An 18,393-nucleotide genomic window follows, 5' to 3' on the forward strand; every position below is an offset into this window, starting at 1 on the left:
GCGACTGTCGAGCCATCACCTGCAGACACGTCAATTGCGTCTGCGCGAATCCTTTCCTTTCCCTTTTCCTCTCCTTCAACATCCACCCATCGCCGACTGATTTCTCTTTTATCATCTGCTCCTGTACACTAGACTCTCTTCTCCCTGACCTTCTTCACTCCTTCGATTTCCGCAAACCTCTTTCCAGTGTTGCATTGCGCTCTTTCACCCCTTCCCGCTAGTAGATCAACAGTTCTGCGGACCGAACACCACATCCTCCTCCGCCCGCCCTACGCACCGACGGCCTTCAACAGCCATGGTTGGTCTGGTGTCTGCCGCCGGTCTTGTCGGCTTCTTGTCAGAACCTGATCCGGAGCTCAGAAGCTTCGCCCTCAAGCAGCTTGACAGCCAGGTTGATCTATTATGGACAGAGCTTGCCGATTCCGTGGGCCAGATGTATGTTCACAAAAAGCTTTTCTTCATCAGTCACTTGGGGAGACTAATTCGGCCCTTCTAGTGAAGCGCTTTACGAAGATGATTCCTTTCCGGAGCGCGAGCTCGCCGCCATCGTCGCATCCAAAGTGTATTATCACCTGCAAGAATATAATGAGTCCATGGCGTTTGCCCTCGGTGCCGGAAAGTATTTCAGACTGGACGACCCTGGAGAATTCGAGGACACCATAATCTCCAAATGTGTAGATACCTTCATCGCCCTATCCGCCAGTCGAGATCCGACGTTGGCCGCCGCCAACGCTGCCGCCCAGCCCCAACTTGACACGGCCTTCAGTCAAGGAGGGGATGGCGCCGCCAGCATGTCTGCCAGCCTCACATCCCCCGTCACGCCGTTCTCCCAGTCCGTCCTTCCATCAAAGTCGCTTTTATCCAGGCAGAACACGATAACCTTTGACCCCACTCAAGCCGGTGTCGAGCTCAGCGAAGTCGGCTCGCCCGAGCGTATCATTCAGGAGCGTGGTCTCCAGAAAGCTCTTACTCGTGTCATCGAGTCTCTCTTTGAGAGATGTTTCCGAGAAAAGCGTTATCGTCAGGTCGTGGGAATTGCTTTGGAGGGGCGCAACCTGGACATTCTACGTCGCGTGATCAAACGAGCGGCCGAGGACGAGCGAAAAGAGAACGGCGAAGCCACCAAGAAGGGCGAAGAGTTGATGGAATACGTGCTGGATATCTGTATGAGCGTGGTGCAAGAGCGAGGTCTGCGGAATGAGATCCTCAAGGTCATCCTGGAATTGCTCAACGACATCCCGTCGCCTGACTACTTCGCCATTGCCAAATGTGTGGTGTATCTCGACCAGCATTCTATGGCTTCCAACATCTTGAAACAGCTGATCGAAAAAGGCGATGCCCGCTCTCTAGCCGTGGCATACCAAATCTCCTTTGATCTTTACGACAACAGCACCCAAGAGTTCCTTCGAAAGGTCCGGGAAGAACTGGCCGAACTGTTACCGCAAGAAGAGCCAAAGCCCCAATCCACTCAAGATAGTGACAAGATGGAAACCGACACGCAGGCGAAGACAGAAGACCAATTACAACAAGAACTACAAAGTGCTGCCGGGGCACCGGCGCCCTCAGGAAAGCCCACCTTTTCGAAGCGCGAGCAGCAGGAAGCGGTTGAGAAGATCAGGGATATCTTGGACGGTCTCACATCCATACATCTGAACATTGAGTTCTTGCACAAATCGAACCGGGTGGATTTGTCGATCCTGAACAAGGTAAAAGATAGCTTGGAAGCCCGCTACTCGATATATCACACCGCTGTCACTCTCTGCGCCGGCTTGATGCACGCCAAAACAGCAAACGACACCTTTTTCCGCAACAATTTGGAGTGGCTGGGCAAGGCCACCAATTGGTCGAAGTTTACCGCTACGGCAGTTTTCGGTGTCATCCACCAAGGCAATATCAACCAAGCGCGTCGGCTGCTGAGTCCGTACCTGCCAAAGCCTGCTGGGGTTGCCGCCTCTCACGATTCTCCATACAGTCAAGGTGGTTCGCTGTACGCTTATGGATTGCTATGTGCCAACCATAAAGGCAAGGCTGTCAACTTCATCCGAGAGAAGTTCAAGGAAGCCACCGAAGAGGTTGTGCAACACGGTGGCGCGCTTGGCCTCGGTGTTGCAGGAATGGCTTCTGGCGATGAGTCCATTTTTGAAGATCTGAGAAACGTGCTCTGGGCCGATTCTGCCATCAATGGTGAGGCCGTTGGGTTGGCAATGGGCCTCGTCATGCTTGGCTCAGGCAATACCAAAGTCTTGTCAGATATGATCCAGCATGCCCATGACACTCAACACGAGAAGATCGTAAGAGGTCTCGCAGTCGGTATGGCTTTGATTATGTATGGTCGACAAGAAGGTGCCGATGAGCTCATTCAGGGTCTTCTCAATGACACCGATCCAACCATGAGGTACGGTGGCATCCTGACGATTGCCATGGCTTACGTCGGCACGGGCAGCAACAAGGCTGTCCGAAAGCTGCTCCATGTGGCCGTCAGTGATGTCAGTGACGATGTTCGACGAATCGCCGTCCTCAGCTTGGGGTTTATTCTATTCCGGAAGCACACCAGTGTGCCCAGAATGGTGGAGCTACTCGCCGAGTCTTACAATCCCCATGTCCGATACGGCGCTGCCATGGCTCTGGGTATCTCTTGTGCAGGCACTGGTCTTGCTGAAGCTATCGACTTACTTGAGCCCATGCTGAAGGATCCTACTGACTTTGTACGTCAAGGCGCTCTCATCGCCCTCGCCATGGTCTTGATCCAGCAGAACGACGCATTGAACCCCAAGGTTGGCAGCATCCGCAAAGCGATGCTCAAGATCATTGGCGACCGACATGAGGACGCAATGTGCAAGTTCGGTTGTGCCATCGCCATGGGCATTCTTGACGCGGGTGGGCGAAACTGCACGATCAGCTTGCAAACCCAAACTGGCAACTTGAATATGATGGGAATTGTCGGTGCTGTAGTCTTCACACAGTACTGGTACTGGTTTCCATTGACGCATTTCTTCTCACTGTCATTGACCCCTACTGCGGTCATTGGCGTGGATCAGAAATTAGAAGCCCCAGTCTTCAAATTCCACTGCAACACCAGACCCAGCCTCTTTGACTATCCTCCTGAGCAACAAACCAAAGCCGACGAAGCGCCCGAGAAAGTCAAGACGGCCGTGCTGAGTACCACCGCACAAGCGAAGAGGCGCGCGGCGAGGAAGGAGAGACAACGAAGGGATAGTATGGATGTCGACACCGTCACACCCGTGACGCCAAAGATCGAGAAAGGGGACAAGATGGATACTGATGAGGCCGTCAAAGAAGAGGCCGAAGGCAAAGAAAAGGACAAATCCAAGGAAGATGCGGAGAAAAAAGAGGCCGACACCCATGCCGAAGGGAAGAAGAAAGCGGAGAAAGAGAAAGTCGGGTACGATATCAGCAACATGTCCCGGGTGTTGCCTGCACAATTGAAATATCTGACGTTCCCGGATCAGCGGTATCAGCCTGTCAAGCGGCCTACGGGGGGTGTGATGGTTGTGCTTGACACCGAGCCGGAGAAGGAGAGAGAAATCATCCCGTTGTTGGTGAGCAAAGTTGAAACCCCGGCGCCACAGACCGGAGGTCAAACTCTAGGTGAGGCGGCACAGCTCCCTCAGACCCCAATTGGTCAGAGGACGGGACGGGAGGCAGCTGCAGGTGTGGGTGCTGGTGCGGCTGCTGCGGTAGGTGTGTTGACGGCGATCGATGAGGATGAAGAGGGCGTGGAGGATGCACCTGTGCCGAGGGAGTTTGATTATGAGACTGAGGGCGAGCAAGAAGAGGAAGAACAATAGGGAACGGGTTCGTGCTAATAAAGGGGGCGTATTGTAATTTCAACCATCCTAAAATTAGGGTACTCAGGAGGTTGGAGCTCTTTTTCACTTTTCTCCGAACTCGAAGACAAAAGGACAGAAGGGACCGAAGACCATGCCGTCTTGCGTGCTGCTACAGCGCTTGAGCGGTAGGAGCAGCCTCGAGAGCCGCGGGCTAGGCTCGCAGCATTCCCGAGAGGTATTTTGCTTTGTGGCACAGTTACAATTACTAGCACATTCAAGACTACATGATCAGACAAACGAGCACGATCCTCTGGGGGTTTGTTTCGCTTCCGTCTATGTATGTTTGTATGTATGTATGTATGTCGAGGGCTTTTTGCGGTGCGAGCACCGAGCGGCCCGCTCCGTCGTCGCCGTGGTCGTAGGCATATGGTATAACTAACCAGGCACCTAACAAGTAGTTGGACGGCGTGTGATCGAATCGTCGTTTCTCTTTTGCTTTTGGCTCGAACTTTCAACCCCCATATAATAGACACCTCCACAACTAACTGGATGGTACCTGGATCTAGCTATCTACAACGAGCTCAGGCGAGGAGGTGCATGACTTGCAATGGGGAGTCTAGATTCTTGTAGGCAATTATACATACGACCAGCCAAGGGTACCGAGGTACGTACGTACTCCAAGTCTCTCCCTCGCCCAAGAAGGATAATTGTCTGGGACAGAGGGAGTCGTTCTTTAAACATAGCCATAATGGTAATATAGATATAAATACACGAACTTGAACGGCATCGTACGTACATACACGACCATCGGTACGGCGGATCAAGATGAGAATGAGAACGGGGAATGAAGGGACAGCGTCCGCGCTGAGTGTTGGTCGACATCTTCGAATGAGCTTAGATCGAGTTGGTGTAATACGCATGTGGCTTCCCACACGGGCGCGAATGTCATCGTCGGGATTTTGGAGCACGAGTCCCTGAGAGAGCCCTCAATCTGTCTTGTTGAATCTGTCTTGTTGAATCTTTGTGTCTCGCTCGCCGGGAAGCTCAAAGAACAGACGAATCCATATCCAGTTCCTATATCTCTCGGTGCTTTTCCATTGCCGATCTGCTGGAATCGAAAGACGTCCCTTCCAGAACCATGTCCGTTGAGTATCGTCCGCTGTGCGTCCCCCGGAGGGTGTCCCTTCTCTTCAGGACCTTCGTGCCCCAACCGTGCCTCGCAATGTTGAACGTGTTCGCTGAAAGAACCAGATGGGAATGTCCCTGGTTGCATCCACGTCTGATGGGGGGGGCCCTGCTTTCCAGCTCTTGCAGCAAGAAGTCACCGGCCGGGGTGTCTGCGATGCGATCCCCCAGCAGACCATTTTACTCATCCTAAGGGCCGTCTATTTCGATCCCTCTTGTCTTCGGCTTTGGTTATCGCACCCGACAAATCAGCATTCCTCCCACTTTCCTTTCCACACACTCTCTCGCCTCCATGATTCCCACGTCCGTACTGACATACATGCACTCCCCCGGGCGCGTCATTCCCTTAACGTACCCGCTCTTCTGCCCCAAAACAAGTTTTCTTAAGCCTGCTACGTCCATCCATATCCGCCTCGTTGGTTTGGAAATGAGCTCCATCTTCTCAATCACGGGTTCGGAGTTCCAGTATTTGAGGCCAAGCCAGAGACGGCGGGAGGCAACGTTATGTCGTGTGACGGGTTCAATAGGGTGGGAAGGGTCGGACGAGGATGGATGTGATAATAGGTTGTGTGCTGGAGGCGGGGTGGGACCACCGCGCACGACGGTTGAGAGGAAGCCCGAGCTTTGCAGTGCGAGCATAAGTCTCAGATGAAACTTTGTGTCCGGGATGGAAGTTAGACCTAGTCGGGCGCGGGAGGCATTCTGGAGGTGAGAACAGGTGTTTGCGAGGTGGACAAGGGACATTTCGAGGATGCTATAGTGGTACAATGGGTGAGGGAGGATCGATAGGAAGTAGATGAGGAGCGGAGCGAGCTCTTTGATCAGCCGAGCTGCGCTTCCTTCGTGGCTAGTGGTGGTGTCGTAGTAATATAGTTGTCGTCCTCTGAAAGTTGATAAAAGGAATGTTAGATGCGTAGGGGACTTGGAAGTGATTGAGACGCATTGAACTCGTCGAAGAAAAGGTTAATGAGGTGCAGTTTGCTGCGAAAAGGTGCAGAGAGCAATACCAAACTCGATTGGGAATAGCCTTAATAGACAGCCTGCGGAATGATATACCAAGCACCTCGTAGTCAGCACCAGCAACACCAGTCAGTTCATTTCCATCTCGTTTCCCATCAAAGACTCGATGTGTTCCCCTCAAGCACTCCGTATATGAGGCAAGCGACCGCTATGCCATCTCTGCCCGGTTCTGTCATTATCACTTCTCCATTGGCAGCCAGGGAGGTGCCGATGAGCGACCAATGTGACGTTACAACCTCATCCTGCAACAGGCCGGCTCTTGGCCTAGCGGGCTTGAGCTAAGTACGTTGGAGAGACTGTGACTCAGAAAGCGAGCATCGGAACAAGAAGGAAAGGAACAGGACGTCCACCATCTCATTCTTTTGCTTCACCGTCATCTGCTGTGTCTGCAACTCTTGCAACCAAGTTCTCCTATTCTGATTTGCTCAATCTCACTCAGAAAATGCACGTCCGACCTGCCCGTGTCACAGATCTGGCGGACCTGGCTACCATCGGCAGAGACGCCATGTTCGATGATGAGTTGACCGTGTTCCTAGCTCCCTATCGTCATCAACATCCAGAATGTCTCCGCCAGGGGTTTCTTAGACGTGTCAAAAAGCGATTCTACGATGGCCATCTCGTCCTCGCTGCTGTGTCGGATGAGAATGACTTTTGGTGGGACGGCGAAGAGAAGGTGGTCGGCTACCTTTCTGCTACCTCTACTAGACAGCAAAAAGAGGAAGAGATGGAGAAGAAATCGTGGCTTCCTTTCTCTTGGAAGGGTATGTTTATGACTCTCTCCTGTCCGAAGTCCTCTTCGCTAATCACAGGTACAGCATTCGAGCTTCAACTCCTACGTCTCGAGGAACTGTTCGAATGGTATACTCACGCCGATAGATCCATCTCCAGACATGCCTGGCTACAGTTTCAAAATGGTGTCCATGACAGAGGACCCCTCTCGGACATCAAAGACTATTGGGACGTGGACCATCTATCCGTCAACCCGGCTTATCATAGAAAAGGCATCGGATCTACCATGGTCCAGTACATGCAGAACGTCGCATCGAAGGACAATTTACCCATCGTTCTTGTGGCAAGCAAGAAAGGTAGACCAATGTATAAAAGGTTAGGGTTCGTGGATTGTGGTGCTTGTAATATGGGCGGCGGTCTGGTCGCCGAGGCAATGGCATGGTACCCCTCCACTCTGGCCATCTCGCATTCGGCTGGCGAGACCGAGGACGTGCATTCTTGAGCGTGGTCTTCAGCTCTAGTGTGTTGTCATCCCGGCGTCAGACAGGAGCGCTCCGCATGCCCCGAGAAGTGGCCGTCTGTGCTCGAACCCTCGAGAATATGTATCCAACACCTTAATCGACATCACAGAATATAAATAGTACACTTGTTTGATCTTCGGCCACGAAAATTTCTGCTGATGCGGCATTGCGACCGGGCAGGCCAACATTTTGGTCTTCTTGACCTACTTGAGATTGCCCTGACAGTTTGACCCGACGATAGGACAAGACTTTTACGGAGCCGACCCACGAATGTACTCGTTTGGCTCAAAACATCCATCGCATCAAGTCTCCACGGTGGGAGAATACTCAGAGTCAAATTTACGAGCTGTCCCCATGGAAGCTACTGATGTTGAACAATGGATCTTGGCTTCATAACTTGACGAAGGTAGATTGGAAAGTGAGGCCTGGACAAGTCGAAGACAGCAGGGTTGTGCCATGCCCGTGGCGCACCAAGGCGAGGAGTGCAACTCCACCAAAAGCACATCTGGACAGATTTGATCGGAAGCGGTTCGTTTCTTCTGGGGTACACCATCTCATCCTTTGAACTATCCAAGGCGGAATCGTACGCTTTGTGGACATGGTGGGTCGGGGCCATGGCACTACCGCAAACAGCCAGCTGGTCGCCTTCAAACGGGAACAACCACCGTGGCAAAGAACTACGACATCGACAGCCGAGATGGTCATTTCATCTTTGCAGGACAGAGTTCTCAAGGCCTTGGAACTCGAGAAGACATTTTACTACATTTATCGAGCTTCAAGGCTGTCAAATCCGTCCCCGCTTGATCTTCAGAACCCTCGTTCATATATTTAATATACAACATGGCCAGCCCAACAAATGCCTGGTCATTATCCAAAAATTCGACAGCTTGTCCCATTGATAACTGTGTGGGCAATGCGGGCACTTCGATCTGTGCTACACATTTTGGAATCGAGCTTGAATCTGTTCTAGCTTTTAAAAAAGATCCGTTGGAATCTACCATATCAGAATACAATCTGGACACAAACATCATTAAAACGCCTGCAGATTACGAACATCGCTCTCTTTTGGAACTCGATGAGATCACTACAAATCCTTCCTATGACTGCCGATGGAGGAGCCCGTCATGGGCACTCCACGTACCTGAGACGGACATAGTGTGCCAATCGAAACTGCATAAGAGCTGTTCTTCTACAAGTTATATAGTGGAAAGCAATGGGTGAGACGATGGGTTGTGGAACCACTTCTCATCGCTAAAGACCGACTCGACAAACTGGGACTTGATTCTAACGTGGACAATGCCGATGCCGCAAAGGAGACTGATGGATGGACAATCATTTGTTGGAGAGGCTCTGTTGTGACAAACCACCTGATGAGAATTTGGTACTCGATTGTTTGGCAGGTAGTTTGTGAGTTGATGCCCTCGTTGATTGATCTTATGATTAGTTCTGGACGGTCTCTGGTACAAATGGACATTTGCCCGTTCCGCCACAGCCATTGATCTTACATCGGTTGTTGCAGGCAAGGCTGACACGATCCCGGAACATGTGGAAGACAGCCTTGCCAAGACCCAGTTCAGCCTCATCGGCGGCTTCCCGCCGGGTGAAGCGGCATAAAAAAAGTGGGCTCGCTCTTGCACGTAATTTGTTGCCTGTTGCCGTCATCTCTATCGTACAGATTCTTTTTCACAATTTCCCTCTTAGCTGACGTTGCACTTCAGTTGCTCGCCATATCTTGTGCTGACTATTGCTCTGCGAATTATATCTTAGCCCTTTTTGCCACGTACAAGCTCTCAGATTGGCAAGGCTGTGCTCCACATGATAACTCCCGAAGTTGACCCCAACGGATGCCCTCACCGCCGCTGAAAATCCCCGACGACCAAGCCAGGCAAGATGTAGAAGGCAGCAATACTCACTTTTCGGATGTCTCGTTGGCCCTCGATGGAGCCGCGTCAAGCACTGAATATTTGGAGAAATTCGATGGCAAGAATGACCACACGGAGAATGCTGCTGCCAGCACCTCCTCCAAACTGCCAGCCAGACCGAGCCTGACCCCCGGCATTTCCTCAAATGCTCGTCGGCCCTCATTCATCGACGAAGAGGAAGACCCGATAGCGACTACTACCACAGCAAATGGCGGGCTTGACAAGTCCCAGAAAGAAGCACCGGTGACATGGATGTCCTTGCCTAAGAAGGGACAACTGGCCGTGTTGACCTTTGCTCGACTCTCCGAGCCACTGACAGAACGGTCTCTTGCGGCATACTTGTTCTACCAGCTCCGATCCTTCGACCCAAGCCTTCCAGATAGCACGATTGCAAGTCAGGGCGGGATGCTGACTGCCTCGTTCGCTGCGGCGCAATTCGTAACAGCCGTCTGGTGGGGACGAGCGGCTGATACACCCTGGATCGGCCGCAAAAGGGTCTTGCTTGTGGGTTTATTCGGTACCTGTATCAGTTGCATTGGAGTGGGGTTTTCAAAGTCCTTCGCTCAAGCGCTGTTCTTCCGAGCGTGTGCTGGTTGTCTAAATGGAAATGTGGGTGTCATGAGAACCATGATCAGCGAAATTATCAAAGAGAAAAAGTACTGTACCCCTTTCACCCGCCCATCCATGATTATGTGATCTAACCGAGCCACGCAGATACCAATCGAGGGCATTCCTTCTTTTGCCCATGTGTTTCAATATTGGTAAGTCATGCAAACGAGATCCATGTTAACTCTTGGCTAACCACTTTCCAGGTGTGGTTATTGGCCCTATACTTGGCGGCTTCCTTGCGGATCCGATATCCTCGTTTCCCGCCGTCTTTGGGCCAGGTTCTTTCATTGGTGGCACGGATGGAGTGAGATGGATGACGGCATTCCCCTACGCTCTCCCAAACGTGGTGAGCTCCATCTTCATCCTGGCATCTGCCCTGCTTCTTGTGCTCGGTCTGGATGAAACTCATGTTGCACTGAAGGACAGACCAGATTACGGCCGAAGATTGGGCAAGTATCTGGTCCGGATTCTCTGCCGTCGGGGCAAGCAAGAATACGAATACTCTGAAATCGGCAACCAAGTCGAGTTACAGGATGTTGACGAGGACGATCATTCATCGCAAGGCAGAGATGATCCCGAGTCGTCTAGGACACCGACCGCAACGCCCATGGCTGCCAAACCCGCTTCTTGGAAACCAAATCTATCGTTCCGACAAATCTTCCCGAAGAATGTCATCCTTACTCTCCTTGCTCACCACCTTCTTGCTATGCATGTATCAGCATTCAACGCGCTAGTCTTCCTGTTCCTTCCCGCTCCCCGGTCAAACAACACTCATGCGGAATTACCGTTCCTCTTCACCGGCGGCCTCGGTCTCAGCTCCGACCGTGTCGGCCTCGCCACCGCCATCATCGGCATCATCGGCTTCCCTCTTCAAATCCTCCTCTACCCGTCCCTCAACTCGAAACTCGGCACTTTACCGAGTTACAGATGGTTCCTTCCTTTTTCGGTCCTGGCATACATCATCATGCCATATTTAGCCCTCCTTCCCAACAAAGCGTACTTGATCTGGCCCGCACTTACAGTGGTATTGGCTTTTCAAGTCATAGCTCGCACCTTCGCTCTCCCGGGCTCAACCATTCTTATCAATAATTGTACGCCACATCCGAGTGTGTTGGGCACGATCCATGGATTTGCGCAGAGTGTCTCTTCCGGGGCAAGAACCCTGGGACCCACCCTTGGAGGATGGGGATTAGGGTTGGGATTAGGAGGAAACTGTGTTGGCGCGGTTTGGTGGGTTATGGCGAGCATCGCGGTGTTGAATTGGTCGTTGCTTTGGGTTATCTCCGAGGGGGATGCGGGTGCCGCCGCGGCCGCGGCGATGGCTGGTTGAAGTGGGATTCATTTTAACCTTTTTGTCTTGATCTTTGATGTTTGACAAGAGATGGTACGCTGTACATTGTGAGTTGCGATCCGGTGAGGCTCATGGTGAGTGGGTGGGTGGGAAGAACAGGACCGCGACGTTCTGGTTGATGGCTTCAAGCCCCCGGGGCTTCCAGAAATATCTTTGACGAGTACATGACAGGCTGGGTAAGGAGATGATATGCGACAAGAGTATATCTACGCGTAGAATAACCAAGGAGCCAACGGATGAATGAATTGATATGAAATCAAAAGACGAAGAGGATCCTTCCTATGCTGTCCTACGCTCTTGCACTGTTGCTCTCAGTAGTGGTGCTAATCTTCAGCAGTTGTAATTATGTGCCTCTCTAGAAGGCCGGCGACCCGAGTCAGTCATCATCATCTATCAGAATCTACCAGGGCCTAGAGGCCCCGAGACTCGAGAGCGACACCATTATGATAAAAAAGGAAGGCGTATCATCAGAAAACAAACAAGGAAGTAGGTAATAAGGGTACTTGTGTTTCATGTCCGCGGATGGCTGCCGTGTCACCTGTGGGCGAGAGTATTCATGACCATGAGCCGTTCGCTGCGTCAGCCACGCAGCCACGCAGCCACGCATCCAGTCGCTCGCAAGCCAGGGCAAGACAAGGCCAGGCTGGAACAAAAAGCACAAGGAAGACCCAAAACAACCTTCCTTCAGTCCCAGCGCATAGTACTTCAGGAGTCAAATCTCAGATCTGCGGTCGCCACTAAAAACTTGATTCGTTTGCATATCGACGAAAAACCCCGGATGAGATTTTCGCTCCACCCACCCACTCCACTCCACAGGGTCTGAGCATGTGCAAAAAGAGGCGGGCTTTTGAATGGCCAGGGCCACCGAACAACTCAAGGAATACCTGGTGATTGCAGCAGTAAATCTTGATATGGTTGAACAGAGTCCGTTCCACAGCACCTCGCCACTCCACCGTAGCCTCGCTTCTCCTCGAGTATTTCTGTCAAAAATCGCGGACCATGATACCTCTGAGCGCCATCCCACAGTTTCAACGTCTCAACTTGGCGTTGCAGCCCTCCTTTCCGCTGCCTCCGCCCTCAAATACCTCGCGACTTCAGTGTTTGCAGGCTGATTATCAGCTGGCGCGTCCGGTGCGGCCCCGTCATGTCGTCTGAGGCGGCCGAATAAACATGACCAAAGATCTTCCTTGTCGACCATCTCCCCACCTGACTTACCCGAGGCGAGTAGCCGACTGAGGTCGGCGGCTTGTAATTCCAGAGAATTGGCGACGTCGATTGCATTTTCTTGAAGGGTGTTGTTCATATAGGGTGTGCTGCTGCCCGACTGGGAGGCCGAAGATGTGGCTGTTTTGCTCTTGCCTTTCTTCTGATCGTTGCTGCCATTGTTCTCGTTGCTTTTCATATGTGCCAGCCGCCTTGTCACACTGATATCGTAGATGGATTCCTCAACAGTGTCGGCGATGAGATACATCCACACGGTCGTCGGACGATGTTGTCCAATCCTGTGGACTCGTGCGATGGCTTGCAGCTCGATGGCTGTGTTGATCAGCGGTTCGCAGAGAAAGACGTGGCTTGCAACTACCAGATTCAAGCCCGCGGAATGCGCCTTTGCATGAAGCAGAAAACATTTAATGGCCGGATCAGATTTGAATTTCTCAGTGCCGTTCTTCACGTCAATGCGGGTCGAGGAGATTTTGTATTCCGAAAATGCTCGGGCGAGCACGTCGATAAATTCGCGATATTGTGAGAAGATAATGGATTTTGAGCCCGGGTCGTGCTCACGAAGCCAGAGAAGATGGCGGCAGAGGAAATCAATCTTGCTGCCGAAGCTAGGGCCTCGAATGTCAATGTTCTTGATCTGATTCAACATTGTCGTGCTGATATCTGAATAAATCGACTGGTCATGATGGTGATCCGAACTCAAAGACGTTGACGACGAGGCAGCGCTGGACGGAGATTCAGCTTGCACAGCTATCTCGGCCGGTTTGTACGTAATGTTGTGGAAGCTGTTTAGGAGGAGCCTGGTTTTACAGACAGGGCAATTGTGATACTGACTGACCCATTGTATCAAACAGGCTTTGCACGTCAGATGGCCACAATTGGTCATGGCGCCGTCCACAAAGCTATCGGTGCAAATAACACAGACTCTCGGGGCTGTCGATTTCGACTCTGTCTTCATGTGCATCAGATATCGAAGTTTGGCAGAAAAAGAGGCAATCTTCTTCTGCAGATTTGTTTCTTCGGTTTGAAATTCTTGATAGTCTGGTTTAAAGAGAGGCTTTCCCACATTCTCTTCCTGATACGGTGCGACGGTGTCAGAAATCTTCTGAAGCGCGCGGTAATATTCGAGCCGACTGTTCATTGTATCGCGGAAATTGTTCACCTCTTGCTCGAGGCTGTTGAGGGCTTTCGTCTGCGCCACATTAAGTTGCTGGACATGTTTCAGAATACGCTCCAGGATCGCCAGTTCCTGAGTCGCACGAGTGTGGTTGTTTCCTTCTTGCCACTGCACAGCAGACACCATCTGTCTGATTTCGGCCATAATCCCGCGCAAGCAACCCAGTTCACTGACCTTAACACGCTTTTGCTCACGCTCGGCCAGCAATTTGAGTATCAACTCAGGTGCAGGACCTTCCCCTTCTTTAGCGATCCGGATGAATTGCTTCATTTCTTGTTTAATAAGCAGGTTTTCTTGACCATTTATGGCTTCAGCACGGTCCGCAAACAATGCTCTGAGAGCTTCCATGTACGCGTACATCTCATCTTGATGCTTGGTCGAACTCTCGTACTCATCGCCTTGGAGTTCGACGCCTTCGTCTTCGTCGATAAGGGCTTGGCTCAAGAAGTCGGCCATCTTTTGCCGCAGCTCGTGGAATTGCTGTGCTTGCAAATTCATCGCTTCGCAATAATAATGGAGTCTGTCAAAGATCTTCCTGCTCTCAATGCCGCCATAGCCTGACGGTTCCGCCATGACGGGAATTTGCGTCAAACCATTTGCCACATTTGTTCTAATCGCAGCAATCATCTTGTTTACATGGCCGGTGGCCTCTCGCAGCAGTTCTCCACGGATAGACTTTGCTTCTTCGTATGCCGCTGTCTCCTCTTTCTCCAATTGCTGATATTCCTCGCTTTCAGGAGGATGGGTGGATTTGAGTTGAAAGAACGCATTGGCCATGAAAAAAATGGCGATGTGTTGTACTTCCAAGGCAGACCGCAAGCGAGCTCTCAAAGCGGTCAGCCGTGGATTTGATTCTTCATCGTCTTCTTTCTCCTTCTTGGCATTCGATGACAGCCGCTCCTCTTCATACTGTTTTCGGCACTCGCTTACAATGCCAATAGATTCCTCATAGACACCTTTCCAGATCAGAAGGGCTTCGTCGGTGTCTTTTGCATTCTCCTTCAACTGTCCTCTCCTGATTTGGGCAATCAGTCGACTCCGCTGTGCAGTTCGAATCTGACTTTCGTGCTGATCGATCATCACATCCAAAACTTGCTCGACTGTCCGAAGGGGACCGTTTGTGTTTCGACCCAAGGCACGTCGGTTGCGGCCTCCAACTTCAGGATGGAGGCAGGTCTGCCGTAGACGAGTAAGCCAAGTCCGCATTTTCTCTACCATCACAGGGGAGTCTGGATTCCACTCGTCTCCCAAGGGGGCGCCTGTGCGATCGAGGTCGCAGTCCTCGCAAAATTCCTGGAAAAGCTGCGCATAATGTTGTTCTTCAATCGCCGTGAAGGGGATTGTGATGGTGTGTCGGCTCTGCGGCGGCAGTCGTAGGTCTTCACGGACAAAGTCCTTCGAGTGCCTCATGGCAATCTCCCCGAGCATTGTTCGGAACAAGGGGCGATGGTAACTGATGAGATAATCCCACAGGCGCGGTGACCGACACCATGGCTCATAGCGGAGGAAGAGCAAGAGGCCGAACAAATCTCGATGTCCTTTGCGAAGGGGAGTGCCTGTTACCGCCCAAGCGTTGCTACGCGGAATAAGGCGAGCCACTGTAGCTGCCGAAGACACGCCACTTTCAACCATCTGCGCTTCGTCTAAGCAAACGCGCCACCATGAAATCTGAGTCAATGGACTTTTCGGAACTTCCCCACGCCTGCTATAGCGTAGGTTTCGGTCAGGTTTCTCAGCCACATAGTGTACCTCTTTTGCAATGACGTTGTATGTTGTTAGCACCACGTCCTGGCTCAGCAATTGATCAATGAGCTTCTCCCCAGATTTCTTGTAGCTGTTGACTCCCTGATAATTGAGAACACTCAGCGTCGGAGCATGTTCTTGAAGTTCGTCCTTCCACTGCTGAAGAATCGACGGGGGTGTGATGATCAGGGTGGCAGGGGATGGTTTCAAGCCTGGGAGCGTAGATGTCCAAGCTGTTCTAGGGTGCAGACAGATAAGAGCGATAATTTCCAATGTCTTTCCCAAGCCCATCTCATCTGCCAATATCCCACCTTGGACTGGTGCAAAATGCTCTTCGACTGCGGGGAGGTTTGTTGTTGCAACCCCCAATGCATGATTGACATAGCAAGTTCCATTACTTATTGTTTCAAGCCTCTCAAATCCCCTTGGAAGTCGGCTGTCAGGTGGGCCAGGCAGCTGCTCGAGTTCCCCATTTGGATGCACAGCAACACCTTCTCTTGATAGAAGCCATCGGACCGCACGCCTCTGAAACGGGTATAACCGCGACTCGAGATGTGGGACCTGAATGTCGGCAGAGTTGGCGTCTGACTTCTCGGGGACGTGGACGTTGTCGTAGAACTGACGGGGGTTCCAGGATTCAAGCGTAGGCGAGATGGGTTCTGTGGGCAACAGATAACGTCCTAGCATGTCAAGCAATAGCGGATCAACCCTGTCTCGAACCACGGCACTATTTTGCCATAGAATGCATACTTGTATGCCGACTGCGGAACCCATACGCTGCACCACGGCGTACGCACAGGCGAGGGGCAATGCTGCAGGATGCTTGTATTTCACTGCCGAATCCAACTTTTGAGCATCTTCCAATATTTGCAAATCACTCGGTGACAAGTTGTCTATTAATATGTGCTTGCCGATTCTGCTTCGTCCAACAGAGACACAAACCTCATAGCATCTCTTTGTCTTTGCGACTCCCAGCACAGTAACTCCCAGTGAGGCATCATCGGAGGACTCATTGAAAAGATTCGAATCGAACTTTGAGCCTGTTAGGGTCGCTCGGGCGACGACAATGTATTCGGAAAACGGGGCTGTGGGGCAAATAGAGGGCTGGCTAAGGTGCGTTGAAATCTTGCGTCTTTTCGGGGCGGGCTCCTCGAGTACCTCCATTGTTCACAGATCAAAAGAACCAAAAACGAAAAACAAGGAGGATGGAACGAGGGCGCAGCATGAAGGTATAGAGACAACAAAGTGAAAAAGACAACTCCAGGAGCAATTGCGCCAGGCGCGAGCGGCGCCCAGTGGAGGTTATCGATAAGTGGTCACGTGAGCGGGGACATGCCAAGGACAGACGTCGACTCTTGGCCTTTGGTAACTCCGAATTTTCGGGGATAACAGACTGCGCCACTTGATCCATAAGCATCGCCACAAAACACGCCTTTAACCCATTTCTGCACATTCCATTGAAGGCCCCCCAAGGAACCAATTTGCCACTCCGTGTCCCTGCAAAGAGTCTCTATGTCATGTCAGTTCGTTCAAGCCGTCAAGTGCGTGTGCACCAATGTCCCCAAGATTAGCTGGACGAAGAGCTGTCTTCGTCATCTACGCTGCCTGATTCAGCCTCAGGCTCCAACTCGGCAGCCTGTGGTTTTCAACATTTCTGTCTTGCTCTCATCCAATCGCAAGAAGACGCTCAAGGAGAGAGCGACGGCTGCTGTTGGAGGGCGTTCGCTTCCTCAGCCTCTCTACCCGTGTCGACTGTTCCGCCATCCTTGCATTTGCTCTCAAGCGTCTCGATGTGCTTCAGCAGCGACTGGTTGAAGTCTCTGAGCATCACAATCTCATCGGATTGTGATTTGACCTTTGCTCTCAACTGCTCGAGCTTCGCTTCGCTGCGCAATCGGTGATTCCGTTGCGCCTTCCGATTTTGTTCTTTCCTCCTCTGCATATGAGCTGGTTTAGCTGACTGAGCCTCGTGCGGGAGAATGAGCGCCCAGGGATCAGGCGTAAGAATGAATGCGAGCAGCCCAACACTGCCGACGATCATTGAGACTGACCTCTTTCTTATCTTTCTCACAAATCTTACAAGGATGCTGCTGACTGCTGCATCGTCCATGACCCGGACACTCTGCCTCCGTGTCTGGGCTTTCTTGGACGGCAGATTCGGTGCGCGCTAGCTGCAAAGAGTCTCCAGGACTGCTGAAAGACTCCAGTGCAACATCGAGTGGAGAGTCAAGTGGCGTGAGGTCGTCTGCAAAGTTGAGGGCGCCGTTGTTCGACGCGAAAGAGGCAGTTATTTGACCGAGCTATGAGCCTTGTCAGGGACGGGCCTGGTTGGAGGCTCGGTTCTGCGATCGTCCTTACATCAGAAAAGTCGCTGCAAATGTCCATGGCCATATCGTAATAGTCCAAAGTCTGCCAGTACTGCCCTGGTATGTAACAATAGGGATTGCTTGCTGGCCGCCGTGATGGCTGGTGCGATTGCGCGGGGGCTTGTGACGGAGTGTGTTGCGTATCCAGACTACTTGCATGGAAGACAGAGATGAAGCTATCCATGCTCCGAGCAGCCTGAGGAGGCTGTGTTCGCAGTCTTGCTGATTTCTCTCTCATGGTCTCGGACAGGTGGCTGAAGGGCGTGTTGTTAGCATGGGAAGAAAGCAACAAAGGTCCTAAAATGCATACTCAAATACAGTGCTGGCAGGACAATGCGGTCAAGGTGATGAGGATGTAATTACGGCTTCCTGTCGAGGATTCCACCAGGGCAGCGGCGCGTAATGGAGTTTGTTCAGGCAGTTTGAAAGATTGCTTTCCAGAACTTTTGGAAGATGAGAACACAAGGCCAGCCAACGAAAAACGAGAGAAAATGACAATCTCGTGTAGCTTGTGTCTCGGCGCTCGTTGCCTCAGCCTCCTAAGCCTAGAGGGTAGATTTCTCCGTGGGCAAGACGGATGGGACAGCCAAGGTGGCTCGAACGGGAAATAGGACAGAAGGAGGAGCTTTTACGATGTGCCTTTCCCGGGTACGCAGAGATGCGAGATGCTGGGCTACTGGTGACAAACCGATTAGTTGGGAACGCGCAGCAGACAAGCATGAGGCATGAGGCATGGGCTTATAGCCTCTAGGTCCTCG

General features: G+C 51.8%; 6 protein-coding genes across 6 annotated transcripts; 4 read left to right on the forward strand and 2 right to left on the reverse strand.

Annotated features, from left to right (window-relative positions):
• Positions 1-295: 295 nt before the first annotated feature.
• Z519_04504 (uncharacterized protein) lies at positions 296-3,809 on the forward strand (the record flags this gene model as incomplete). Its single annotated transcript, XM_016762250.1, has 2 exons — positions 296-435; positions 497-3,809. 2 exons carry the CDS (start codon positions 296-298, stop codon positions 3,807-3,809), a joined length of 3,453 nt encoding a protein of 1,150 aa, XP_016621197.1.
• A 2,629-nt stretch (positions 3,810-6,438) lies between these two features.
• On the forward strand, positions 6,439-7,227 carry Z519_04505 (uncharacterized protein; the record flags this gene model as incomplete). Its single annotated transcript, XM_016762251.1, has 2 exons — positions 6,439-6,757; positions 6,812-7,227. 2 exons carry the CDS (start codon positions 6,439-6,441, stop codon positions 7,225-7,227), a joined length of 735 nt encoding a protein of 244 aa, XP_016621198.1.
• Positions 7,228-8,086: 859 nt separating this feature from the next.
• Z519_04506 (uncharacterized protein) lies at positions 8,087-8,467 on the forward strand (the record flags this gene model as incomplete). Its single annotated transcript, XM_016762252.1, has 1 exon — positions 8,087-8,467. One exon carries the CDS (start codon positions 8,087-8,089, stop codon positions 8,465-8,467), a length of 381 nt encoding a protein of 126 aa, XP_016621199.1.
• A 623-nt stretch (positions 8,468-9,090) lies between these two features.
• Z519_04507 (uncharacterized protein) lies at positions 9,091-11,107 on the forward strand (the record flags this gene model as incomplete). The annotated part of the gene is made up of 3 exons (XM_016762253.1): positions 9,091-9,824; positions 9,883-9,929; positions 9,981-11,107. The coding sequence occupies 3 exons, from the start codon at positions 9,091-9,093 to the stop codon at positions 11,105-11,107; spliced, it is 1,908 nt and encodes a 635-aa protein (XP_016621200.1).
• Positions 11,108-12,164: 1,057 nt separating this feature from the next.
• On the reverse strand, positions 12,165-16,433 carry Z519_04508 (uncharacterized protein; the record flags this gene model as incomplete). The annotated part of the gene is made up of 1 exon (XM_016762254.1): positions 12,165-16,433. One exon carries the CDS (start codon positions 16,431-16,433, stop codon positions 12,165-12,167), a length of 4,269 nt encoding a protein of 1,422 aa, XP_016621201.1.
• A 523-nt stretch (positions 16,434-16,956) lies between these two features.
• On the reverse strand, positions 16,957-17,873 carry Z519_04509 (uncharacterized protein; the record flags this gene model as incomplete). The annotated part of the gene is made up of 3 exons (XM_016762255.1): positions 16,957-17,205; positions 17,321-17,569; positions 17,628-17,873. 3 exons carry the CDS (start codon positions 17,871-17,873, stop codon positions 16,957-16,959), a joined length of 744 nt encoding a protein of 247 aa, XP_016621202.1.
• Positions 17,874-18,393: the final 520 nt, after the last annotated feature.

This window comes from Cladophialophora bantiana (genome assembly GCF_000835475.1).
Source record: "Cladophialophora bantiana CBS 173.52 unplaced genomic scaffold supercont1.6, whole genome shotgun sequence".
In the NCBI taxonomy this organism is placed as follows: Eukaryota; Fungi; Ascomycota; class Eurotiomycetes; order Chaetothyriales; family Herpotrichiellaceae; genus Cladophialophora; species Cladophialophora bantiana.